This window comes from Henckelia pumila, chromosome 3 (assembly GCF_033568475.1).
Source record: "Henckelia pumila isolate YLH828 chromosome 3, ASM3356847v2, whole genome shotgun sequence".
Classification (NCBI taxonomy): Eukaryota; Viridiplantae; Streptophyta; class Magnoliopsida; order Lamiales; family Gesneriaceae; genus Henckelia; species Henckelia pumila.
In genome coordinates, this window is record NC_133122.1 from 60908725 (window position 1) to 60935912 (window position 27188).

The following is a 27188-nucleotide window of genomic DNA, read 5'->3' on the forward strand; positions in this document are numbered from 1 at the left end:
ATTGTCGGGATATGACAAACGATAACTAAAGACAGATGCTATTATGCATGGGGTGATCTTCACCCGGTGTAGTATATCCAGGACCATGACTAAAATAGTTTTGATCTCAAATAATTGTGACGAAAAAATAAGTAATCATTTTCTTTAAAAAAAAAATTGATATAATAATGCAATAAAGAGAGTATAAGTGATAAAAAGACCCATTCCATTTCGACGCATGTAAGATAATATATATGGTAATATTCCTCCTCTGTATGTTAACAAAGAATCTAACATTTTTATTTGCCAAAACAGAAAAAAAATCTAACAATTTTCAAGAAGAAGACAAAAGAAAGGTGGGAGAAAAATAGTAAAACATGTAAACACACGTACAACTATGTTTCCCCTTTTTCACTTTTCACCACACAAATTCGGCACAGTGGATTGAATGACTATTTATAATCTTTATTTTATTTTATTTTAAAATTAAAATGAATTCTTAACAAAATATTATTTCTTTCTCTAGTTTATTTTGTCAATAATAATAATTATTGTATTATTATGACTTTAATAAAACTTTATAGGTCCCTTTCTCTAAAATTTCCCACTTTCTCTCACTAAACAGTCCAGCTATTAATAGTCAGCTCAGCTTTTTTATCTTCTTGTTATGCAACAATGGCCTCTTCGACTCCGCCACCACACTCTACGCTGACCACCGCCAAACCCTACCAGAACCACCATTTCCACCACCTTCAGAGCCACAACAACCACCACCATCGCAACTCCTCCCACCACTGGGCACCGCAAAAGGTCTCTTTAAACAATCACCACCCTTCTCATGCGTCTGCCCCAAAGCCTCCCCCGCCCTCCGCCGCCGCCGCAGCAGCTGCAGGTGATACTTCTGCATTCCCTTGCCTCTCTGCCTCCGATTTCTCCGGCCGCCGATCCACTCGTTTTGTCTCCAAGTTGCACTTTGGCCGGCCCAGGTCCACTTCCTCCAGCCGCCACTCTTCTGCTGCCGAGGATGCTCTCCGCTGCGCTGTTAATGGTGTCGGTGGGGTAGAATGTATGGATGATATTTTACTCGGTTTCCAATCGAAGCTTTGCGTTTCTGATGATTATACTTTTTTGCTCCGAGAGTTGGGGAATAGAGGGGAGTGGTCGAAGGCAATGCAGTGTTTCCAATTTGCGATTAGTCGTGAAAAGAGAAGGAATGAATTGGGGAAATTGACCACATCCATGATTAGTACTCTGGGAAGACTAGGCAAAGTGGATTTAGCCAAGAAAGTGTTTGATGATGCTGTCATTAAGGGGTATGGTAATACTGTTTATGCTTATTCTTCTTTGATTAGTGCTTATGCAAAGAGTGGACACTTTGAGGACGCTATAGGGGTGTTCAGGAGTATGAAAGATTCTGGCTTGAAGCCAAATTTAGTGACTTACAACGCCTTAATTGATGCGTGTGGAAAAGGAGGTGGGGATTTCAAGAGAGCTTCGAATATTTTGGTTGAAATGTTGCAAAATGGGGTGCAACCTGACAGGATCACTTACAATTCCCTCCTTGCTGTTTGTAGTGTTGCAGGGCAGTGGGAGAGTGCAAGAAGTTTGTTTAATGAGATGGTTAGCCGGGGCATTGATCAAGATATTTATACTTACAACACACTGTTAGATGCTGCCTGCAGCGGTGGACACGTTGATGTGGCTTTTGAGATTATGTTGGAGATGCCCTCGAAAAATATCATGCCTAATGAGGTAACTTACAGCATTATGATTCGGGGATGTGCCAAGGCCGGGAGGCTGGAAAGGGCACTGAGTTTGTTCAATGAGATGAAATTTGCTGGTATTAGGTTGGACAGAGTCTCCTATAATACACTGCTCTCTATTTATGCTAGCCTTGGTAGGTTCGAGGAGGCTCTCAGTGTCAGCATGGAGATGGAGAGTATAGGTATCAAGAAGGATGTCGTCACTTACAATGCTCTGATAGATGGATTTGGTAAACAGGGGATGTATGATAAGGTTAAAGAACTGTTTTTAGAGATGGAAAAAGAACAACTCTGTCCAAACCTATTAACTTACTCAACATTGATCAGTGTATACTGTAAAGGAGGTTTATATAGAGACGCAATGGAAGTTTATAGAGGATTCAAACAACAAGGCTTGAAAGCCGATGTTGTCTTCTACAGCAAACTAATTGATGCCTTGTGCAAGAAGGGGCTCGTGGAATTGTCAGCATTGTTGCTTGATGAGATGATGGGGGAAGGGATTCAACCTAATGTTGTCACATACAACTCAATCATTAATGCCTTTGGCCAATTTGCTAGTGCTGATCATCTAGAGTCTCAGTTAGAGCCATCGAAGTTAATGATTCTTCAGGATGTTTCTGATAGTGAGGTGGAAGATGGAGCGGATGACAGAATCATAGGGGTTTTTAAGCAGTTGGCTTGCGGAAAATCAGTTGATAGCAGGCAAAATCAGAGGGAAAGGATGGACTTAAGCTGCATATTGAGTGTTTTCCGGAAGATGCATGAAATGAAAATAAAGCCTAATGTTGTTACATTTTCAGAAATTCTTAGCACTTGCAGGTATCTTGTACCACAGATATAAAACTTCTCCTCCTAACTTGTGTTTTTACTACTAGTTATATTTTTGGTGAAATTTCACATGCTTTTTTTTGGCTTATCACAGTGTGAACAGGGAATTCTCTTGCGTTAGTGAGCGTTACATAAACTTAATTGATTAGTGATGTTGGCTCCTTATTTTTTTTGGTTGTAGCCACTGTAATTCATTTGAAGAAGCATCATTGTTATTAGAAGAATTACGACTTTTTGATGACCAAGTTTATGGAGTGGCACATGGACTTCTCATGGGTCTTAATGAGAATACTTGGCGGCAAGCGATGTTGCTTTTCGATGAGGTGAAGCGGATGGACTCTTCCACTGCATCTGCTTTTTATAATGCTCTGACTGACATGCTATGGCACTTTAATCAGGTAATTAGTACAATCTTGTTCAGGTGGAATGAAATACTTCACAATAATATCCTCACGGAATGTTGCTGTGAGGGTGCTGCTGTTTGATGGAAACATATCATACTACTATACATTAGACTTGAGTAATTTTTTGAAGAAATAAGGAGACTTCTATTCCTGATTTCCATGATAAAAGTAATTTTTTGGGTTTTCTGCATCTAGTCAGCCACATTTGAGAGCGGCTATGCAGATATTCACAATATATGTCTTAGACTTGTGGAAAAAGAAAGATTGTAGTAGTTCCAGAGCCAATTTTCAACTGTTTCTTGGGTAATTGATGAGCTAGCAAGAGAAATACTTATCATTGGTTGCTCTTAGTAATCAGTGAATCAGCAAAAACTTCATAGAGGGTGGTTGGGTAAAATTCTGCATATCCTGCTTAGTTTCCTTCAGAAGACATGCCTGATCTCATATGCGTCACCATTTGTTGATGTCCTCCTAGTGGCGTAGCGCCTTAGCCAGGGTTTTTGTATGGGAGGCGAACCCAAAGTTCATTAATTTAGGGGAGCAAAATCTCTATTTCATGTATTTACATAATAGAAATGTTTAACATGGAGGGTCGTTATTTTCTTCCATGAGTAAATGACTGTGCTTGCCTTGAGAGAAATTGACTAGGAATTTTCCCGCCGGCCCTTCCGTTCATTGTTTTCTTCGTAGTCTAAATGTTATTCTGTTTCTCACGTTCAATATTTGACCTTGGAGCTGCAAGTGTCCTAGCAACTGATATGATTTTAATTATTATCTTTCATTGTTTTGTTTTGTAGAAGCGAGGTGCCCAATTTGTTGTGCTTGAAGGGAAACGTCGAGATGTATGGGAAAATACTTGGTCTGAGTCTTGCCTTGATTTACACCTGATGTCGTGTGGCGCTGCCAGAGCAATGGTTCATGCATGGTTGCTGAACATTCGCTCTATTGTTTCTGACGGCCATGAGCTGCCGAACCTTTTAAGGTGGTATCTATGTCCATAAGATAATATGTTTGTGAGGTTTCAATTATACTTTTAATTCATGATGTTATGACTTTTATATTTGCAGCATTTTAACTGGTTGGGGCAAGCACAGCAAAGTTGTAGGTGATGGTACGCTGAAGCGAACGGTTGAAGCTCTTCTCATTAGCATAGGTGCACCATTTCGTGTTGCCAAGTGTAATATTGGAAGGTTTATATCGAGTGGAGCTGTGGTGGCCGCCTGGTTGAGAGATTCGGGCACTCTTAAGGTTCTAGTTCTTCAGGATGACAGAACTCACCCAGAAAGCACGAGGTTCGGTCTGATTCCAAATCTACAACCCCTCCCGTTGTAATTTTTATTGGGTATTTATCATTGATGATAATGATATGGTAATTATCATGTAATGAATGTAAACTAGTGTTAAAAAAAAAGATTTTCTGAAATGAGTTTTCTGCCTCTCTCCTTTTTTTACGTCTGTATGTTCATGCACCTGTTGTTGGTTCAGTCTTGAAGTGGTACAAGTGCTGACTGTTCTTACGATCTAGAATTTATTGTTCATTTGGTGCTACGTGTTCGACACATCCCCCACAAATAAATTGCTGGTTTAAATGATAACTCGCAATGCTGTTGTGCTGTATTAGCCTATTGTGTTACTTGTTGGCTATAGCCAGTTTCTTATTGTTGCACTAGCCATATCTTTATTTCGCATGCTATAAAATTATTACATGGAAAATTACATGTTGGTTTGTTGAAAATATAGATAAAATAATAGAATCAAATTTACAAGCCTTCATTCTATTCAAGGATGGAACTTTTTATATGCTACCCTCCGTTAGGAAAAAGAAATGTGAACGATCGGAGATTCGTTTACCTGAAACTTGGTGGTTCATGTGTATTGTTTACAACTTTACTGGATGGATTAATACACTTGGTGTGTGCACGTTTATATATCATTTTGGTTGGGTGGCGCGGGTGTGAGCTTAAGGTGCCGTGCGATAAAAAGGCAAGAACAGTAAGCCAAAATATCCATCTTGAATAATAAAACAAAGGCCGATGGAAAAAAAATTGACAACAAATACTTAAAATAAATGACATGAACAGATTCTCTGAAAGACTAAAGCCATCAACTTTAATCGATCATTGATATACTACAAAAGGTCGATTAGTTTTGAAAAGAGAACACTAATTTATCATTTTCTTTAATTTTTAAGCATGATGTGGCACATAACAACTGACTCAAATCCTCAAATACTGTATGGTAGTTTTTTGGTTTCAAATGCGTTCTCTGTTAGGACAATATATAAGTGGGTGTATGGAGCCTGCACAATACCTGGTGGCAGTGGCTGTGGTGGAGGTGGAGGACTTGTGGAGGGATAGGAGGTGGGGTCGGAGGAGGGCTTGGCGGTGGTGTGGGTGGTGAAGTTGGAGGAGGAATAGGTGGCGGCAGTGGCTTTGCGGGGGTGGAGTCGTGGAGGTTTCGCTGGTGGAAATTAATGACCATGTAAACAAAATTTGTAAGTGTATTGAAGCTATTATGTATGCATGTATTACTGCTGTAATTTAATATTAATATTTATATCGTATTGCTAATTCTATAATTGTCCAATTGTAGCTAGGATACTAAACTGAAAATGTCTAAAATGTTGGATTTTAGCCGGAAAAGAGGATGTCACTATACACCTTGTCTTCCCTTGTGTCATCCCTGATAAAAGTATGGTGGCTTTTATGGGTATCATATTCTAATGGCAAATCCCCTCTCCTATTGGGCATTGGATGGAGCATCTTACCATATGATTGTAGGGATCCTTATTCTACTTCCCACTCCCTCAGTATATACTCGCGTTATCCATTATGTGAAAAGCTGACTATTATTCTTCTTTCCCAATTCCTAAAGTATACATACATGTGTGTGTGTGTGTGCATGCATATTCTATCTTCTATCCTCGTGTGGCGAAAAATCTCAACTTCTGAAATCTAGAACAGTGATCATAGGGATTGATCCACTGATAAACTGAACCAGCCATAAACCGGTTTAACCATGGAAAAACATGAGGTTGATTTTCGCCTCTAAGACAAATTTCACCTTAAGACGAATATACTCAACGTTCATATCAACTGTTGTGAAATGGAAGTCTCATATTTGTACAATGTTGCTATATAATATTGTCCACTTTGAGTTCAAGTTCACATGAATTTGCCTGTACCAATGAAAATAGATGTTCATCTTATTAATAGGTGATCTTTTCCATTGTTTTTAACATGAGATTTTTGTTGAATTCCCAATATCCACTATAGATATGTAGGGGAATCTATAACAATTGTAGTGTTTTGAGTAAAATAATCGGATATTTTGTGAATTTCACAAGTCTTTGGTTTATAGGTAAATAACCTTTGGTAAAAACAGAATTCTTGATATATAAGACAACACACTCCACACAGATTCTTAGATGATCATGACATTTCTTCAAAAGTTGATACAAGTTTCATGCGATTTTTACTACATGATCGTATATAAAATGTTCATTCCCCGCCTTACCTTTTCCTTTCCTTTTCTTTTATTCTTATTCTTATTCCTTTTCGGTTAGAATTGAATTAGATTTCATAGCTTTTACGACGTTTGCAACTTGTCAACTAAGAAAAAGATTGGAAAGCACCCATGCACACTAACAGAAAGAAAACAAAATATGTTTTGAGGTTGCAAAATCACATTACCTACTGGTATAAAAATCTGCATATAGATAGTTTAGTCATCAGCAAAAACTGTGCTGGGAGATTTAACATAATTTCTTTCGAGTCATTTTCCATAGACTTCCACTAATTGCTTGTTTACTGGAGTTGCATAAAACAAGAACAAAGAGAAGAGAGCATAAAGTGGCAGCACCACACCCCTCAAAATATGCCAAACTTCGACGCACTCCACTCCCATCACCAAAGCCTCTCATGTCTTCGACAGTTTGAGCAGCGTTTCAAAATGCTTTTAAGAATTACTTTTGAGTTTTTTATTAATAAAATCGAAAATTTTGTGAAAGAAAAACTCAAAAGTGTTTTCTGAAACTTTAAAGCATTCTCAAACACTGCCTTAGATTCCCACCCTCGGCCATCAAAAACTCGATTTTTTATAATATTTTTTCCAACGAGTTATGATAATGTATACAAAATCCATGACTTGCAAGTTGACTATTGCTCCCACTGGAAGAGCAATTTGAGCTGGCTGCATTGTTTAAACAATTTGAGTGGTTATATTATCAAGAAAACTAAGAAAACAGACCTTGATCAACCATTGGGAGGTCATTTTTTTATGCATCCATAATGACTGGGACATTTCTCCCAACCATTTGTGTCCATACGACTGTCACATCATCATCTCGATATTTAATCCTTCAAATATCCCACCGTCCTACGTTCCACAATCAAATATATCATCAACCAAACATTTATGTGTCTCATTGTTTCTTTATTATTATTCATTTTTTATTTAAATAAAATTATTTATAATTTCTATTTATTTCTTTACTTAATTAATTTCGTTTATAACTTTGTCATTAATATTTTTTTTAATATTGAATTTGTTAATTTTTTTGACAATTATATAATATAATTAATTTCATATTAAAAATTGAAAAAACTAAAATAATACAACATACTAATCTTGCACAACCACCATTTTTTTGGAACATAAATAACCATAACATGAACATAAATTTTAATATTTTTTTCTAAAAAAGACTATGGTGGGTGGGCCCCAGTAGCGACCCACCCACTTGCGCGTGTGAAATGTTCGGACATAAAATAGAACCCGGACTTTTCCACCTCATCACAAATGTCCTCCTTTTACGAGGTTGTACATTTGTGTGGAATTTTCTCCAAATGTCTTCTGTTGTCGTTGTTCTTAGGAAAATGTTAATGTGGATTTGGATATCTGCTGTTTGAGTTGAGATATTTAAGTATGTTTGTGTGAATATCTCAATTGAAAAAAAAATAAATAATGAAATGTCGTTGTTTCGCTATAGGATACGGGATACAGTTTTTTTTGGACAGCAAAGAATCTAGGTCCGTTATTATATACATGTACACAATATTTTTTAAATTACAAAATTATTTCCTTAAGCGCAATTCGAAATAGTTTTGTAAGTATAATTCAAAAGACATGTATCATCGGTCATCACCCGTATGTTTTCTCTTTCTCCCCTGCCTCTATATAAACGACTTATAAGCTCATATTTCCCGCAGCAGCCATCTCTGGTTCATGCATAAATTTTCCTCTACTTCAACTCATATTTTCTCCATAATTCTCTTCTCCAATTCATCATCTTCGTTCCTTCCCTGCTCACCCTTTCTCCAATGGCGCCCCGAAACGACACCGCCAACTCGAATTGCAAAGTCCTTAATCCCACCAAAGAAAACCTCTTCGAACTCCATGATGGGAAGCTATCTGCAAGAAATGTTCCATTACTCTCTCGGGTTCCCGGAAATGTTACTTTCAAGCCTTTCCCTTCAGTTTGCCAATCCTCAGAAGCTCCCCCTCACCTCCTCCATCGCGCCGAATCATTTTCCCACAAGGGTGGATTCCTCGGATTCAGCCTCGACAAGCCCACGGATCGTGTGATGAATTCCTTGGGGAGATTCGCGGACAGGGACTTCGTCAGCATTTTCAGGTTCAAGACTTGGTGGTCCACTCAGTGGGTCGGGAAATCGGGCTCCGATTTGCAGATGGAAACACAATGGATCATGCTAGACGTCCCGGAGATAAATTCTTACGCCGTCGTGATTCCGATCATTGAAGGGAAATTCAGGTCGGCCCTTTTCCCTGGAACTGATGGCCATGTGATGATATGTGCGGAGAGTGGCTCGAGTTCTGCGAAATCGTCGTCTTTCGATGCGATTGCCTATGTTCATTTGTCTGAAAATCCTTACAATTTGATGAGAGAGGCCTACACTGTCATTAGAGTTCACCTTAACACGTTCAAGCTTATCGAAGAGAAATCGCCGCCACCTCTTGTGAATAAGTTTGGTTGGTGCACATGGGATGCGTTTTACTTGACAGTGGAGCCTGCTGGAGTTTGGTATGGAGTGAACGAATTCGCGGAGGGAGGGCTCACGCCGAGGTTTCTGATCATCGACGACGGGTGGCAGAGCATCAACGATGACAAAGACGACGTGCATGAGGACGCGAAAAGTTTCGTTCTTTTGGGAACTCAAATGACTGCCAGGCTTCACAGGCTTGATGAATGTGAGAAGTTCAGGAGGTATAAGGGTGGATCACTGTTGGGGCCTAATGGTACTTCGTTTGATCCTAAGAAGCCGAAGAAGCTGATCGCCAAGGCTATTGAGATCGAATTAGTCGAAAAATCCCTGAACAAGGCAGTTCAATCAGGAGTCACTGATATATCTCAATTCGAAGTTGAGATTGCGAAGTTGAAGAAAGAATTGGACAAAATGATTGTTGGGGGAGATGGAGAAGAGAAGGATTCGAGTAAAAACAGCTCAAGTTGCTCTTGCAAGTCTGAAAATATAGGAATGAAAGCATTTACTAGTGACTTGAGAACAAAGTTCAAAGGATTGGATGATATATATGTTTGGCACGCGCTGTGCGGCGCCTGGGGCGGGGTGAGGCCGGGGGCAACTCATCTGAACTCCAATGTTGCGGCTTGTAAACTGTCTCCAGGGCTCGATGGAACGATGTCTGATCTTGCAGTGGTGAAAATTATCGAGGGCTCTCTCGGGCTTGTGCATCCTGATCAAGCCTATGATTTCTACGACTCCATGCATTCTTACCTTTCAAAAGTTGGAATCACAGGAGTGAAAGTGGATGTCATACATGTAAGCAAATTCTAGTTGTGCTAAAATGATCACTTTTACTTGTCTATGTACGTACATATATTTTTAGGCATGTCAACTATTAAAACTAACATACTTTTTGGGAAACAGTGTCTAGAATATGTATCTGAAGAATATGGAGGAAGAGTTGAGATTGCCAAGGCTTATTACAAGGGACTGTCAAAATCACTTGCAAAGAACTTCAATGGGACTGGACTCATTTCCAGCATGCAGCATTGCAACGACTTCTTTTTCCTCGGGACCGAACAGATATCAATAGGAAGAGTTGGTAAAATGAAAGAATTTATATATTACTCAAGAAACAATTGTTCAGAGCCACTGATTTTCTGTGTGGGCTGTGTGTTTTGATAGGGGATGACTTTTGGTTTGAAGATCCAAACGGTGATCCTAACGGAGTGTTTTGGCTACAAGGCGTTCATATGATCCACTGTGCCTTCAACAGCATGTGGATGGGTCAATTTATACAACCAGACTGGGACATGTTTCAATCTGATCATGTTTGTGCAAAATTTCATGCTGGCTCAAGGGCTATTTGTGGAGGGCCTGTTTATGTTAGTGATTCTTTGGGTGGCCATAATTTCAATCTGCTTAGTAAACTCGTATTCCCCGACGGCACTATTCCAAAGTGCATCCATTTTGCTCTACCAACAAGAGACTGCCTCTTTAAGAACCCTCTTTTTGACAGCAAATCCGTCCTCAAAATATGGAACCTCAACAAGGTATCAAGAACTTTGATTCACATACTGCAACAGTCTTTTTTCATTCTTGTTAAAAGTGTAGGAAGTTACTAACATTCTATTGGTGTAATTTGACAGTATGGAGGGGTCATTGGTGCTTTCAATTGCCAAGGTGCTGGATGGCACCCCAAGGAACAGAGGATCAAGGGATACCCTCAATGCTACAAGCCGGTTTCTGGTTCAGTTCGCTTGACAGACATCGAATGGGATCAAAAGGCCGAAACTGCTGAAATGGCAAAAGCAGAGGAATATGCAGTGTATCTTTGCGAGGCAGAGAAACTACTCTTAGAAAGCCGTGATTCTGATGCAATCCCAATAACCCTTCAGCCCTCTACATTCGAGATATTCAGCTTCATGCCAATCAAGAAACTCGGTCAGGGCGTTAAATTCGCGCCTATAGGACTGACCAACATGTTCAACAGTGGAGGGACCATTCTAGGACTGTTGTATGATGGAGTGATAGCCAAGATTGAAGTCAAGGGTGGCGGTGATTTCTTGGCGTACTCGAGTGTCTCTCCCAAGAAAGCGTACGTGGACGGAGTCGAGGTTGGGTTCGAGTGGTCGGAGAATGGCAAGCTGGGAGTGCATATTTGTTGGAATGAAGAATGTGGTGGCATTTCTAATGTATGTTTAGTATTCTGAATGTGACTGTGAGAATATATATGATGCATACATGCATGCATGTATGCTAATAAAAATGTGTTTTTGTGTGTTGTTCTGATTCCATTGTTAAGTGGTGGAAGTGATAGGATATGAATAATGCTCCACCAGCCAAAATAAATGGAGTGGGAAGGATTTGTTTCTGGATTAATATTCTGTTGAAACTTTATAATTAAAGGTTTTGTAGTGCACATAAGTATATATATATATATATATATAAATATATATATATATATGAGGAATTTTCATCTGCCCAACCATATTTTTTCACTTGGTTCGCGACCATTAAAACCCGATAGTGGGTTTTAATGATGCGAAAAAAAAACAAAAACCACTAAAATCCACTACCGGGTTTTAGTGGTCGCGGACCAAGTGGAGAAACATGGTTGGACAGCTGAAAATTTCTAATATATATATATATATACAGTCATGATCTACTGCACACCAGTGTGCAGAGATTTTGTGTGCACCGCGGGATGTTCGCGCGAACATCTAAAAAAAAAAATCAGATGTTCGCGAGAACATCTTAGATGTTCACGCAAACATCACAGGGTGCACACAAAATCTCTGCACACTGGTGTGCAGGGGAACAAGATTATATATATATATATATATATATATAATTTTGATACCCTGCACCCTAGGGGTGAGGGTAACATGGGCACAGCTTACGTGGCGGTTCATGATTGGTCAGCCGTTTTTTGTAAAAATAAAAAATTTGTGTGGTTGTGGGCGCGCCACGTTGGCAGACGCCCACAAGTGTGCAGGGTAAGGGTGTGCAGGGTATCATTTCTATATATATATATATATATATATATATATATATTTGAAATTATGAGCACTCATGATTTGCATTTTTGTGCGCACCGCTGACGTGACATCCTTTACGTCCAATAGGTGAACGCCACATCAACAAGTGCACACAAAAGTGCACATCATGGGTCCTCATAATATTAAAAAACGTGGGTGCAAAATAGTTCTCTCTCTTCTTCTTCTATTTTCTTTTTTTTACTAACCAGAGAAATAATTATGAAAATTGTTTTGTGACTTAGCATTTTTTAATTTTATTTTAGTTATTTAAAGTCATGTAAGACTAAGCTTCAAAAAATAAAAAATAAAAAAAATAACGTAAGACTAAAAATACTGCTGAGTTGATTTTTTTCAGTGACAGATTGGGGTCCACTATAATAGAATATTATTTATATAATATAATGGCCTAATGGGTGACCAACCTGTTGCTTGAAAGTTCTAAAACATATTTGATATTAATTATTTAATATGGGCATAATTCATTCCTTTACAAGAACCAAAATTTAAAAAAGTAATAAACCAAAACCTAAAACAGGAAAAAAAATAGTAGGCTAAAAAAGTTGTTTTTATCATAAAACAAATGCCATAATTCAATATTAAGAATATAATTAGATACGATTTTGCCATTATAATTCTCAGACTAATCAAAATCTTAATTTATACAACGTTTTCTTGAAAAAAATTTTAATCCAAAAACTTATGTAAAACGATATCGGGACTCAGTTTTCTTTAAACTAATTTTTTATATGAATTAATCATAAAAAAAATATTATTTTTTATTATATATATATATATATATATATATAATAATACTCACACTAGCTCACACAAGACCTAGTACTTATTTCATTTCCAAATTATAGAGAAAACTATTGGTGTGAAAAGTGGAATGGCACCACCATGCACCCCAAGAAACCCAGTACCACCCACCGTTGCATTAGCATTCACACTACTTCTCTCCATCACTTTTCCGGCACTATCAAGCCGCCGCCGCCACTCGCCACCGGCCGGATGCTTCGAATCCATAATCAGCTTCGGAGACTCGCTGGCCGACACCGGCAATCTGCTCCGGCTCAGCGGATCGAGTACTGTTTCCGGCCTAGCCAGTGCTCGGCTTCCATACGGAGAAACTTTCTTCCACCGCCCCACCGGACGCTTCTCCGATGGCCGTCTCGTAATCGATTTCATCGGTACGCATGCACGTAATATTGTTTACTATAAATGGTGTCTTTATATATGACGTGATGATCAGTATAGATATTTGCATATATGCATGGGATTTGTAGCGGAGAGTTTGGGGTTGCCATTAGTGCCGCCGTACGTCGGCGGAGGAGATTCTAAGTTCGGCGGCCAAAGTTTCGATAAAGGGGTGAATTTCGCGGTGGCCGGAGCTACTGCGCTGGATGCAGAGTATCTCAAGGAGATGGGAGTCTACAATCTCTACACAAATGCGTCACTCGGAGTTCAAATCGAGTGGTTCAAACAATTCTTGGTCACACTGCAAGGTATGCTACCTAGCTCTTAATATTTTTTTTTTTCCCACAAAAAAAACTTGTGAAACGTTAAATTTTGTAAGATGAATATTTTAATTGATTTAATCTATTATAATATTTTTTTATGTTTAAAATATAATTTTTTATTGTAAATACGAGTTAGTTAACTTATCTTGTGATCAATTCATTTTTTTTTTTTCATGAAACTCATTAAACATAATAATAATAATAATAATATCACTGGATAAAAAGACATCAAGCAATAATAATCGTCATTACCGAAAGCATAAATGTTTGCGAGAAATTCTTTAAGAAAAATTCAGGTTGCGTATTTTAAACAGTGATATAAAATTTTGGAAATTATATGATGGCGGTCAAAAAATTATACAGTGATAATATTCTGTAAATAATCAAAAGTTAAATAAATCTAAGGATTATATTGAAGAGTGTATAAATTCATATATATATATATATATCAGGAAACTTCTTTTTTTTTTTGAAACTATTTCGGGACACTTTTAGAATATGGTAATGGCATTTTGATTTATTTAAAAAATAACATAAAAAATGACAGTATATTTCTTCTATTTCTTCTATTTTATAATAATAATTGAGAGACACGTAATAACTGTTATTATAAGGATATCAACTTTAGTTTTCGGTTTTACCCTCTCATCCCATTTCTATTCATTATCTCCAGTGTGTTTGGTAGGCAGAATTTGGAAGGGATTTGGTGGGATTTGGATTTGCAAATACTGTTTTGTTGTTTGACAAAACGAAATTGATATTTGATAGGATTTCATAAGATTTCATTTAACTAAGTAAAATTCTTACAAAATTAATCGAATTTCATGAGATTTCATGGGATTTGGGTTTATAAAAACATTAAAATTATTTCTAATAATAAATTTATAAACTTTAGTTATAAATTTAAGTTTTCTTAACAATTTTTTTAAAAAATATCACTTTCCTAAAATTTATGTTAGTAAATTCCAATATGTATTTTAACTTTTTTCCAAACATCAAAATGAATTTTGAATTCTATGAATTCCAATTCCAAATCCAATTTCAATTCCAATTTCAATTTCAATTTCAATTCTAAATCAAATTCTAAATTTTATTTTTTAAACATCCAAACATATTGTCACTCTACCAAAAAAATACATATAAACATAATTTATATTTTACGCCCATGCATTTTTTACTAATTATAATTATAATAATTATAATTAATTTTCGTCCTTTTTCGTCTATCTCGTTTTCATTTCTCTTTCCTCTTTAATGATATCGGCGTTCGATCGATACACGTATTTCTCAATATCTTAAATTATTATTTTGGGAAAAGTTATAAAATAACATTAGTACTTTTTATACGTGTTCTCTGGAAGTATCTCCACTCGAGGGCATAAATAAACATACTTTTTTTTCTTTTAATAAGCGCAAATCATTTAGATGAGGGAAATATTATAATTTATAGCGAGGGTAAGTTTGAAGGGTTCGGTTTGGTTTAAATATATATATATTGTTTTTAAGTCCCAAATTTATAAATAAAAGAGTTGAAATCCTTTTATTGGTTAAATATTAATCTAACTTTTAAAAGAGGCCCTTATCATAATGTGTGTTCATATTTTTTTAGACTAATAACAAATTTTTTAATTTTAAAAATGTGCAATAGTCAAAATATTTCTATTTAAATTGAGTAATAAGATCAAACATGTACAAAATGATTACTATAAAATGACTCATCTAACAGTTTAGAGTTAACAATATTGATCAAATTGTTTACAAATTTTTTCTCAATTAATAGCATAACCAATTTATTCAATCTTTTCTTATGAGTTATGACATGATTTATTGAGGAAATGTTTTGAAAAGCTTTAAATTTGAGAAATTTTGTTTTGCACTTACAATTGTAAAAAGTATAGTCAACAAATTTTATAAACAATGTGAGCATTTAAGAAATATTCGTCTATTTTTTTCAAGTAATTCACTATCCATTACCGATATTGTTTCTTTTGATAATGAGAGCTTCAATAATGTCAACTCCGAAAATAAATCGTCATCATTAATATCAGAACAACCTTTATGGGTCAAAAAATATGTTTTTTATATTGATCCAATTACACTACTATATAATAAATTTAGGAAATAAAAAAGGTTTTTTTGTTTATATTGGGCACGAGAAAAATAATTTATATTTGAAAAAAATTATCAAGAGACCTAGGAATAATAAAATTCATAAATAAATTTATCAATAGACCCAGAGATAGTAAAAAAATGTTTATATTAGCTGTAGGCAAAAGAAAAATAATTTCCTGAAATATGAATGAAAAAAGTCCAAAAAGAATAAATTTAGTGGATCAATTAATTACACATTTATATAATAATTTTTTTTTCAAAACTATGGGCCTCGAAAAATGGGCCTGAGTCGGATGACTCTTCTACCTCCAAATAGGAACGGCCCTGATAATATTTTTTTAGTTTTCACATTTAGTACTACACAACTTATTCATTTGAAATCTACGTACACACGTGATATAGGATCAGTTTGGATATAAAAATATTTTACTAATTTTGAAAGTATTTTTTTTTAAGTTGGTTTTTTTTTTAAAAAAATTTTAGGTAAAAATTGTAATAATTTTGTGTTTGGATAAGGTGGTGTTTTGGAGAGCTTTTACTTATTTAAAAGTGATTTTAGTAGAGATTATTTTGAAGTTGGTGATAAGCTAAAGTAGAGAGTGTTTGGAAATAGAAGTTGAAAGCTAATACAAGCTAAAGTTTAGTTTTTGGAGAATATTTGCTTTCATGCTTAATTTTTTAAGTAAATGACAATCATACCCTTATTTTATTATTTAATTTTTTATACTCACACTAAAAAAAATGAATTTATATATTATTTTACATTATAAATTTTGTATCAAAAATATTTTATTTTTTATAAGATGAATACTTGAAAAAATATATAAGATTAATAAAAATAAAAAAATAAAAAAATAAAAAATTTGTATAAATATACAAGATATGTACAAAAATGTATGAAAATATAATATATATATATATATATATATATTTAAATAAATGCTTGTAATAATAATGTAAAATTTTAAAAATATTTTTTGAAAAATTCTTGTAATAATAATGCAAAATTAAAAATAAATTTTAAAAAATACTTGTAATAATAATGTAAAATTAAAAAAATATTTAAAAATAATAATAAAATCATATGTAATATGATAAGTTTATTATGGGTATATATGTCAACTTGTAATTTTATACCTAAGCCAAAAAAGCAGAAGCAAAAAAAAACATCAAATTTTAGCTTCTTGCTTTTGGATAAAAGTTGTGTAAGCTAAAACAGAATTTAACATTTACAAATACTCAAAAACACTTCAATGCGACTAGAAGCTAAACTAGCTTTTTGTAGAAGCTCTACCAAACATTTCCTAAATAGATTGAAATCACTTTTTTTTATGTAATTGAGTTTGAAGAAAAACATTTGAAAAGCTATAAATATGAACTTTTAAAAAAACACTTATTTTGGCTTAATTAAGTGTTTAGCACTTCAAATATTTCCAAACACATTTCAAACAATAAAATCACTTTTTAATTTTATTTTTTTTTTGTTTTTAGCTTCTTACACACTCATATTCTCATGTTAATTTTTTTTAATAAATTAAAATAACAAAAATAACCTAATTAGAGAACATATCTAGCTCTATAGCCTCTATTTGAATGAATTTAAACGGTAATTTTAGATTAAATAAAAATATCGAGGCATAAGAATGCCAAAGAAATTTTCTATTTATTTATCAAAACAATCGATTTTGTGAGACTATAAGTTCACACATGCATGCATGATGTTCTTGAATCAGATGGAAAAATATTTATGGAAAACTCTCTGGTTCTTCTTGGAGAGATAGGAGGCAACGATTACAACTTGCCACTCGATTTCGGGATGAGACCCGAACAAGTCCGATCACTTGCTCCGGCAATTGTTAGATACATCGGATCAACTCTTCAAGTACGCAAATTAATTAATTAAGATCGCTTGATTTTTATGTATCTTAATTCAACCTATGGTTTCAAATGCAAAAGTTTATTTATTTATTTATTTATTTTCAATCACAGGAACTAATACAGCTTGGTGCAAAGACAATTTTAGTCCCCGGAAACTTCCCAATCGGTTGCTTCCCCGGGTTTCTTACAATGTCCAATTCAGACAATTACAAAAATTCTACTTATGATCCCAAAACTGGTTGTGTTAACTGGCTGAATGAGTTATCCATACACCACAACGAGTTGCTGCAGAAGGAACTGAATCGCGTGCAAGGCCTCCATCCTCGAGTCTCTATAATCTATGCAGATTACTACAATGCACTTCTCAAGATTTATCTTTCTCCTCGTGAATTCGGTAATTAATTTTTCAACTTAAAACTACGCGTCTGGAGAACAGATGATCAAATTTATAGATTATGAAGAAATGAACCGTCAGGCGATGTTTGAAAATAAAAGCGAAAAACTGAAAATTTTTCATAGTAAATAAGAGATTTTAGTACTAACTTTTTAACAAAATACCTTGCAAAATATGTGTAGAGTTTGTTGGTGTTTAGTGAAAACATGAATATAACTTATAATTTTTAAAGATTGCAAGCACTCCAATAATATGTGTTAGGTAGAAATATGTGGTCAAATCATAGCTCAAGTTTTAGGATAGAATATAATTTGAAGGAATAAATTAAAACTCATCCAATGATACATGTTTCTAACACATATATACATGGTACTCAACCATGCATGTTATATTGTTGATGCATGCAGGAATTGGAAAGGGAATGCTCAGCGCTTGCTGCGGTGGTGGAGGGCCGTTTAATTTCAATAAATCGTCATTGTGTGGCTTCTCTCTGCAGGCGAAAAGTTGCGAAGATCCCTCTCTGTATATTAGTTGGGATGGTTTACACTTAACGGAGGTGGCTTACAAATTCTTGGCGCAAGCTATACTAGGAGGCCACCATACTGTACCTCACTTCAATTCTATCTGTTCTTTCACATCCCAAGTTACTGGATTTTATGAATATTAAGCATTGTCTAGTGTAGAAGGATCGATATATATATGTGTGTGTACATAAATAAGGGCCATTTCGATTCCTCTTGGAATTTAACCTTTTTTTTCTTTTTTTTTTGTTGGGAATTAGAGGATGTTTACGACGTTTTTGCAAGTATTGTTGTACACTCTATTATGATCCACTTAGGTTGTTTGTTTTCTTTATCTTTGTTTTGTTCTATATTGTTATTTTTTAAGATTATTATTGTTTTTGTTGAAAATATATTATTAAATAATGTTGAATGTTGAATGTTGAATGTTGAAAATTTTGTTGTTAAAATTTGAAAATTAGTGTGCGATGATATGTAGATGTTGATGAATTAATTTTTGGACTAATCTCCAAATGAGATATATTCAATCCAGAGTTTTAATGACTTTCAGTGACTTTTTAAAATGATAGACTTTTGTGGAGTTGATGGATTTTTATTAACTTTTATAGAATTTCACGGATTTACAAACAGATTTGCATGGATTCTTTGTAGACTTTTGAAGGACTTTTATAGAGATTTGTAAGCTTTTCATACAATTACATGAATTTGTATCTTTAATATATCTTATTATTTCTTTTTTTTTCCTTTGAAATAATAATTATTTGACATAAATAATAAATTTATTTGAAATATTTTTTTAATTTATTGATGAAAATGGATTTCATTTATTTTAAATGTATATATATATATATATATATTAACGTAACAAAATTATAAACTAAAAAAATTGCGATTGTGTAAAGTTATTTTTTTTTTAAAAAACATATGATAAATTATAAATTATTTTATCAATTATATCATAAAAAATTATTTGTCAATTTTTATTTTTTATCGTGTATGTTATCAACTAATCAAATATTTAAATTAAATCATATTATAATTTTTTGAATCATATATTATTATCATTAACTATTATAATTATTGGTATAAATCATAATTTAAAAAGCACAAAATATTTTGAAAATTTCAAATATTTAAATAATATTTTTTATTTTGATTTTAGAAAAAAGAACAAATATATAATTCATTTTGAATATGGGAGAGAGTGAGATAGAGAGGAGATTCATTTTGAATATGAGAGAGAGTGAGATAGAGAGGAGTGAGATAGTGAGGAGTGAAGAAATGTGAGAAAGAAAAGGAAATTATGAGAAATCCATCCAAATCTTTGGGTTATACCAAAGACTTTTTTTTACAAAATATAGTTGTACCTTAAGCATTAATGTTTGTATGTCCATGATTTTCATGGAGTTATTAAAAGTTAATTGACATTTTGAATAACACTAGACTTTTATAGAGTTTTTAAAAGTCCAGGTTGAATACCACTTGACTTTTAAAACTCTATAAAAGTCTATTTTGAATACCACTAGACTTCTATAGAGTATATAAAAGTCATGATTGAATACCTCTAAACTTCTAAAATCCATAAAAGTCAATAATTCTCCGGATTGAATACACCCCCCATAAATAGATCTCTCCATTTGTGTAGAAAAACACAATTGAATTGAGAGAGAAAAATTTGTGAAGTGTAGAGTTTGATATATTTTGAGTTTTGGAGTTTTTACTTTTTACATTTTAAAACAAAACCCATCCAAACCATTCTTATACGAATAAAATCATTCCAAAAATATAATGATTTTTTTTTGACGAAAAAACATAATGATTTTTAATTCCACACGAACATAAATTTTTTTTTAAAAAATTTAATATATTCAAAAGAAAATTTAATGATTAGCACAAAGAGATTAAAAAAATTAATTTATCCGAATGATTTTATTTTCTTTATATAATTATATATCATCATAACAATAAAATATTTAAAAACACAAAATGAAAAAATAGAACCAAATCTCATCGATGGATGAACCAATTCCAATAAGATATATAAATGATAAAAATATCAACAGAGTTAACCATTAGAGGTTAACACAGAGATACCAAAGAATTAAAATTCATCGAAAAATTTCACTTTTCATTAACAAAAATATCACATAAAAAAGCGATTAACTACATGTAAAAAAATAATGATAACTATAATATAGAAAGTATCCAAAAGATACCTAAAAAATATTCAATCAAGACAATTTTTTATAAATTATTTATTTATTTTTATTATGATATATACATATATATAAATTACATAAAGAAATTAAATTTTCGGATTAATTAATTTTTTTAGTATCTTTGCGTCAATCCTTAATTTTGATTTTTTTTAAAAAATAATTTTTTGTTCGTGAGGAATTATTTCAAATTTTACATGTAAAAATAATTTTTTTTTTTTGGAATGATTTTGTTGACATATGAGAGGCTATTTGATTAGGAAAGATATCTAAGTTGTACTTGGATTGAGATATTCGGAATTGAGAGGAATATTAAAAATCTTGTTTGGATATGAACATAGAATTTCAAAGTAAATTTTAAATCATTAATTAAAAAAATGTTGTTTGACTAAAAAATTGAAGAATTTCAAATCATAGAAAGTTTACTATTATTATTTATATATTTTAAAATTAAAAAACAAGTATTTGATTACAAAATAACCATGTCCAAATTTTTTTAAAAATAAATTTACATTTAATTTATTTTAATTGGATTAAATACTAAATTTACAAAAACAAACTTTAGAAAAAAAAATACCAAATTGACAAAACTATATCCAGATATACGCGTCGATTCCAAAAAGTGGCCGAGGAGCGCTCACGTGAAATGTGTGTGGAGGTAGGTTGAAATGATCCCACGTCGTGAAGCTAGAGATTTGAAATAACCGGTTAGAGGAGTAGATTTTAAATCCAATTAAAATACATATATAGGCTTGGATTTGAAATTGAAATCATTTTAAATTTTATAGCCAAACATGTGAAATGAATTTGGGCAGTGGATTTCATATCCAAATCAGCTCAAATCCCTCCTCCCAAACGCAACCTAATAGATTTTGTTTGATAAAAATTAAAAAGCCAAAAATACAAATGTCACTCCTTCAATTGGTGGAGTATGGAGAGTAACATATTAGTGGAGCAGATGAATTGTGACTGATGGGTACAAACAAGAGTTCGGGTTTGTTTAAAAATATTGTTTCTAAGTCCCAAAATTATAAATAAAAGAGTTGAAATCCTTTTACTGATTAAATATATATAATATTTTGTTTTACTTTCAAATTTATTACTACACATGTCATTTGAAATCTACACAAGTGATATATTCTCATATTAATTTTTTTAATAAAATAACAAAAATAACCTAATTAGAGGACCCTTAAAAAACCCTAATTAAAGAACATATCTGGCTCTATTTGAATGAATTTAAAATGATTTTAGATTAATAGATACAAAAATATTGGGCATAACAAAGCCAAAAATATTTTCTATCTATTTATCAAAAGAATCGATTTTGAAGAAATGTAACAGAAAAAGATACTTTTGGGACTTCATTTATGTCGACGCATGAGTTCTGTTTTGTGAGACGAAAAGTTCACACATGCATGACGTTCTTAAATCAGATGGAAAAAGATTTTTGGAAAACTCTCTGGTTCTTCTTGGAGAGATAAGAGGCAACGATTACAACCTGCCACTCGATTTCGGGATCAGACCCGAACAAGTTCGATCACTAATTGCTCCGAAAATCGTTAGATACATCGGATCAACTCTTCAAGTACGCGAAATTGATTAAGATCGCTTGATTTTATGTATCTTAATTGATCAAATTCAAATGTTTTTTTTTTCAATCACATGCAGGAACTAATACAGCTTGGTGCAAAGACAATTTTAGTCCCGGGAAGCTTTCCAATTGGTTGCTTCCCCGGGTTTCTTACAATGTCAAATTCAGACAATTATAAAAATTCTAGTTATGATCCCAAAACTGGTTGTGTTAATTGGCTGAATGAGTTATCCAGACACCACAACGAGTTCACTACAAGAAAATTGCAAAACGACAACGGATATTATCCGTTGTCGTAGGGGGGATTAAAACCATTGTAACTGGGGGCGTTGTAAAAAGCATGCCCTATAACAACGGTTTATATCCGTTGTCGTAGCCATCCTACCACAATGGTTTTGCAACAGTTTGTAACCGTTGTCGTAAGTCTCCAAAGACAACGGTTCTGCAACAGTGTAAATCCGTTGTCATTGACTATTTAATACAACGGTTTTGTACAGTTTATATCCGTTTTTGTTTATGGATTAGGACAACATATTTGCAACAGTTTATATCCGTTGTCGTTTGTGGACTACAAGAATGGTTTTGCAACAGTGTATATCTGTTGTCGTTTTTGAATGAAGACAATGGTTTTTGCAACAGTGTATATCCGTTGTCGTTTGTGATATACGACAACGGTTTTGGCAATAATATAAATCAGTTGTATTTGGAGTCATTAAAACCGTTGCCTAATTAATCTTCATACAAACTATAAATATTTATAAAGAAATCAATATAAAATAAAATATTTACTACATTGAATCCATGAAAATATTCAAGTTCTAAAATAGTTACACACATCTAATTTGGAAGATAATACTACGTAGTCGAAACTCAAAATATCCCATCTAATATAATATAAATATAACAAAAGTAGTTCCAAAAGATGGTTGTATCAAAACATAAATCATCATGTGTTTGTTCTTGATAACGATGTTCACGAGATGACTTCTACGTATTACCAAGGCGATCTGAAAAACAGCTCAATCCTTGCATCAAAACCCCTTATGCATTACTCCCGAGTTACCTACAAGAAAACACATTCTCAGTCCAAAATTATCAACAAAATCTTAAACCAATTTAAACATGGAATCCAATCTCAACTATCAAACTAATATCTCGCTTGTCATGGAAAAAAATAAAAGAAAAAAACTCAGCAACTCCAAAAGGAAAGGCAGTGCAGATTTTATTCAACTCATTTTTGCATTTGTATTGAATTCATAAAATATAGTAGGCACAGTTGACAAACCGTGGGCTCCGACCAACCCACAGGCCACAAGCTAAACCATGGATTTGACACTTTCAAGTTCCACTCCACAACATCCCAATAACTCAAACCACACACCATTTCAAGTTCCACTCCACATCCCAATAAGCTAGCCTCCCAAATTTAATTCATACTAACATGGATCTGCTTTCTTGTTTGATATCATAAGCAAATTAACATTATTTTAGGCACATGTAAAATAAGCTATGCATATTTAATCCCTCATATTCTACAGCATATTTCATTTTAACTAAAAGTTGACTAAAGATCCTATGCAGCTAGTTAGGCCTTATTCGTACCTTAGGGAATCCAAGCTCATAGAGCCCAAAAACGACAAGAGCCACCAAAGGAACAACAGAAATTGGAGTCAGAAACCTGTAGTTACACATGCATGAGTAATAGCATAATCACTATAAGAAGTGAACTTGTTCACACTAAAATCTTGTGTGTATGTGTGTGTCTCAATAATAGATTTGTCAATTGTCTCATTCAAGGTAGATGCTACAGCACAAAACAAAGTGTCTTACAGACCTAGACATTGACACTACCAAAAAGCATCCAAAATTCCAAATCATGATGCATTATCTAACGAAAGCACCTGGTCAAGAACATGTGAGATTTCTCCTCAAAAAATAGTCTTTACTTAGGAGGGCTAAAACATTAATGAAGGATAGTTCCCATTAATTCCAGAGTCCAGACCTCTCCTAGCTAGTGTTTTATTTATGCACCTTCTAATTAATATTTTACAAAAGAAAAGAAATTTCAATCTTAAGCTTTTTACAGATTATTAGAACACCTTGTTATAAATTTCTGCAAACTACAGGTAGTGAACTCCAAATTTATTTTACTCGAAGATTATAACGATGCACAATGATAATGTGATTTCCAAGAAGTCACGCATAGAAAGTACAACTCGTTAGAGAACCATCATTAATCAACAACACATTATGTGCAGAGAACTTAATAAAAAAACAAGAGTCGATTATCACAGCAGAAAATAAAAACTCATTAAGCAAAAGTGAACAATAAGAAAATAAAACAATATTAATTAAACATACCTAGTCATAATTAATATAGTCTAGTACGCATTCCGCCCATTCGGATCGCACTTCATCAATTTCTTCATTAGAGTAAACTGTTTTCATGAACTGTGAACAAACTCAAATTATATTAGTAAAAAAAAATAATAATGAAGAAGAAACATGATATAAACACACTTATTTGAGAAGATTGAGAATATGTCAAATATACTATTGAGGAAAGTGAATCCTTATCACTGGTAGCATTTCCTTCAACAATTTCTTTCATAAACCTCATCAAATAATACCCACACTATTTTGCATCTGGTTGGCGAGGACCCTATATTATCAAAAAATTGTCAATGATTAATACATGTATAAATATTTGTCAATTTATCGCAGATAAACATATATAAGAAATACCTTTATCACTTCCCATGTAGCCTTTTTTTTTCCTTTCCTCTCCTTGTTTGAATTAAACAAACTAAGTAAGTCTGTGAAACTTTTATCACTCCAACTATATTTTGCCTTCAAGTTATACAATTTTACAAGTGCTGATAACTTTGTAAATTTAGTACATCCAGGAAACAAAGGTTTCTCGGCATCTTCAAGTAGCTTATGGAATTGGTTTGGATTTTCAGCATAACTGTCATATGCTGCATGTACCATATCAAAAGGGTCCTCAGCAAAAGTTTTTTGTTCATCTCGCCCTACTTGATCACTGTAATTCATTGAGTTGTCGATCGTAGATCTTTCCCCATGCCAATTCCATTTATGATATGTTAAATCTATACCATTACAACACAAATGTGCTCTTATAGTGTCAACATCTTTTAGCTTCAGATTACCACATCTTGAACATTGGCAAGCTATTTCATTCGGATCGGTAGCGTTTCGCATTGCAAACTGCAAGAAAGACTCTACCCCAACCTCATATTCATGTGATAACCTATTTTTTTACAACCACTCTTTGTCCATCTTTTTAATAACTAATCAGTCAAAATCTACCTTCAAAAAATTGTATGTTGGCTTGGTCTTGAGCTCTCTAAGGCACAGGTTCTATACTCCTTTCTCTCAGGTGATTGTTGAACTATCTCTCCATTGACGAACAACTTGGCTGGAAAACCATGAACAAGCACATAGGTTCAAAAATTGATTCACAGTACTCAGGCATAATGAATAATTTCCTAGCCTCTATTTCTCCGTCAAATTTTTGGCTAAATGATGCAGAGAAGATGAGGAAATTAACCAACAACAACACCGATAATGAATCTAAATCAACTTAATTGATGTCCCATAAATGACTTTCTGGTTTTACCCACTAGAAATCATATACCAAAGTGGAAGGCATATATTTAGTCCCCAAAAGGTTTGCATCTCACTGAAGTCCATAGATAGTGAACATACGACTTAGCATTTTCGAAATAAATTCAATAGAACTTTTAGGCCAAATATGTTTTCCCTTGGATACATGATTCAAAACATTAAGCAACAGAATTTAAGATAATTTTTATCAACAAAACATTTCATATAAATTATTTATTAATGGTTTTAATTTCCTGTGTTTATTTGACGTATTTGAGTATGACCAGTGTTTATCCATGGTTCACTATTCGGAGATACATTATATATATCTTTCTGTTTGCACAAGAAAGAAAAACTAACTAGCTCTTTTGTCTCAGTCGGCGGTGGAACACAATCAAGCACTGCAATTAAAAGTGAATAAAGTTTAAGGATCATAAGATTTTGTTCAAAGGAGAGCCAAATAAACTAATTGTGTGTAACTTACATGTATATATCTCATTTCCATGGCGAACAACAAAGGAGTACTCTTTGTTGGGTTCTCTGGTATGATCTTCGTAAAAATGAATTTGACACCTAGAATTAGAACAAGACATAGAAACACTTTTTTTTAGATGAAACATATAAATACGCAGAAATAAGAAACACCCACCACGATCACATTCAATATGGAAGCCAAGGACTTTGTTATACCGTGAAATGGCATCTTCAATTATGTTCAGAGTTATGATTTAACTTTTCCTTGTATGCAGTCAAAGTTTCCTCCAATAAGAGAATTAAGAAAGACAATAGAGATGTTCAGTATGAAATAATAATATGTGAAAACAAGGAAGAGATGGATAAAATCTATTTCCCGTGTACATAGATAAAAATAGATGAATTTTCATAATATACAGATCTTTGTAAATTAAGTTTAATAAAATTAAAATAATATGAACAATACATGGGCACATAAATTAAAACATGAGAAAAATGTCAAAGCATTGTAATGAAGTGGGCAAATAAAGACAATCTACAAGTTGGAAATTTAATATGAAAGATAAAATGAGATTGATGTAAAGCTATAACCAACCCACCTTTCACTATTGCATGTGCAATCCCTTTTCTGTTTCTGCACTAGACAATCAATCCAACCCCCTCTTTAATTTCAGAACAACAATATATATCGTAGAAATATATGAAATAATATTTGTTACCTCACTACAAGTATTAGCAGTGCAATTATATTTTTACTGCACAACACACTATGGATCAATGTGAGAAACTTTAGTTGTCAAACATATTATTAGTACTAGTCCAAAGGTTTTTTCCTAACGTAATGAGTTGCTGG

The 27188-nt window shown here is 33.5% G+C and overlaps 3 protein-coding genes and 1 long non-coding RNA gene across 4 annotated transcripts; 3 read left to right on the top strand and 1 right to left on the bottom strand.

Moving 5' to 3' along the window:
* The first annotated feature begins 633 nt into the window (after positions 1-633).
* On the top strand, positions 634-4489 carry LOC140887839 (pentatricopeptide repeat-containing protein GUN1, chloroplastic). Its single transcript, XM_073295349.1, has 4 exons — positions 634-2561; positions 2752-2968; positions 3772-3956; positions 4042-4489. Exons 1-4 carry the CDS (start codon positions 655-657, stop codon positions 4304-4306), a joined length of 2574 nt encoding a protein of 857 aa, XP_073151450.1. The 5' UTR covers positions 634-654; the 3' UTR covers positions 4307-4489.
* A 3679-nt stretch (positions 4490-8168) lies between these two features.
* LOC140887515 (stachyose synthase) lies at positions 8169-11371 on the top strand. The gene is made up of 4 exons (XM_073294780.1): positions 8169-9774; positions 9883-10060; positions 10144-10511; positions 10608-11371. The coding sequence occupies exons 1-4, from the start codon at positions 8296-8298 to the stop codon at positions 11169-11171; spliced, it is 2589 nt and encodes an 862-aa protein (XP_073150881.1). The 5' UTR covers positions 8169-8295; the 3' UTR covers positions 11172-11371.
* A 1517-nt stretch (positions 11372-12888) lies between these two features.
* Positions 12889-18570, top strand: LOC140888837 (GDSL esterase/lipase At1g28570-like). Its single transcript, XM_073296541.1, has 5 exons — positions 12889-13189; positions 13286-13504; positions 17365-17513; positions 17621-17903; positions 18311-18570. Exons 1-5 carry the CDS (start codon positions 12889-12891, stop codon positions 18568-18570), a joined length of 1212 nt encoding a protein of 403 aa, XP_073152642.1.
* A 4596-nt stretch (positions 18571-23166) lies between these two features.
* Positions 23167-24866, bottom strand: LOC140886217 (uncharacterized). Its single transcript, XR_012151479.1, has 3 exons — positions 24789-24866; positions 24596-24685; positions 23167-23297 (listed from the first exon to the last, which is right to left on the bottom strand). It is a non-coding gene; the product is annotated as an uncharacterized lncRNA (long non-coding RNA).
* Between the last annotated feature and the right edge of the window lie 2322 nt (positions 24867-27188).

Excerpts from the sequence above, each read along its gene's own strand:
- LOC140887515 (XM_073294780.1), top strand. The coding sequence starts at position 8,296 with ATGGCGCCCCGAAACGACACCGCCAACTCGAATTGCAAAGTCCTTAAT. Across the intron at positions 9,775-9,882 it reads TGAAAGTGGATGTCATACAT|TGTCTAGAATATGTATCTGA; the intron begins GTAAGCAAATTC and ends TTTGGGAAACAG. Across the intron at positions 10,061-10,143 it reads GATATCAATAGGAAGAGTTG|GGGATGACTTTTGGTTTGAA; the intron begins GTAAAATGAAAG and ends GTGTTTTGATAG.
- LOC140887839 (XM_073295349.1), top strand. The coding sequence starts at position 655 with ATGGCCTCTTCGACTCCGCCACCACACTCTACGCTGACCACCGCCAAA. Across the intron at positions 2,562-2,751 it reads GAAATTCTTAGCACTTGCAG|CCACTGTAATTCATTTGAAG; the intron begins GTATCTTGTACC and ends TTTTGGTTGTAG. Across the intron at positions 2,969-3,771 it reads TGCTATGGCACTTTAATCAG|AAGCGAGGTGCCCAATTTGT; the intron begins GTAATTAGTACA and ends TTTGTTTTGTAG.
- LOC140888837 (XM_073296541.1), top strand. The coding sequence starts at position 12,889 with ATGGCACCACCATGCACCCCAAGAAACCCAGTACCACCCACCGTTGCA. Across the intron at positions 13,505-17,364 it reads ATTCTTGGTCACACTGCAAG|ATGGAAAAATATTTATGGAA; the intron begins GTATGCTACCTA and ends TTCTTGAATCAG. Across the intron at positions 17,514-17,620 it reads ACATCGGATCAACTCTTCAA|GAACTAATACAGCTTGGTGC; the intron begins GTACGCAAATTA and ends TTTCAATCACAG.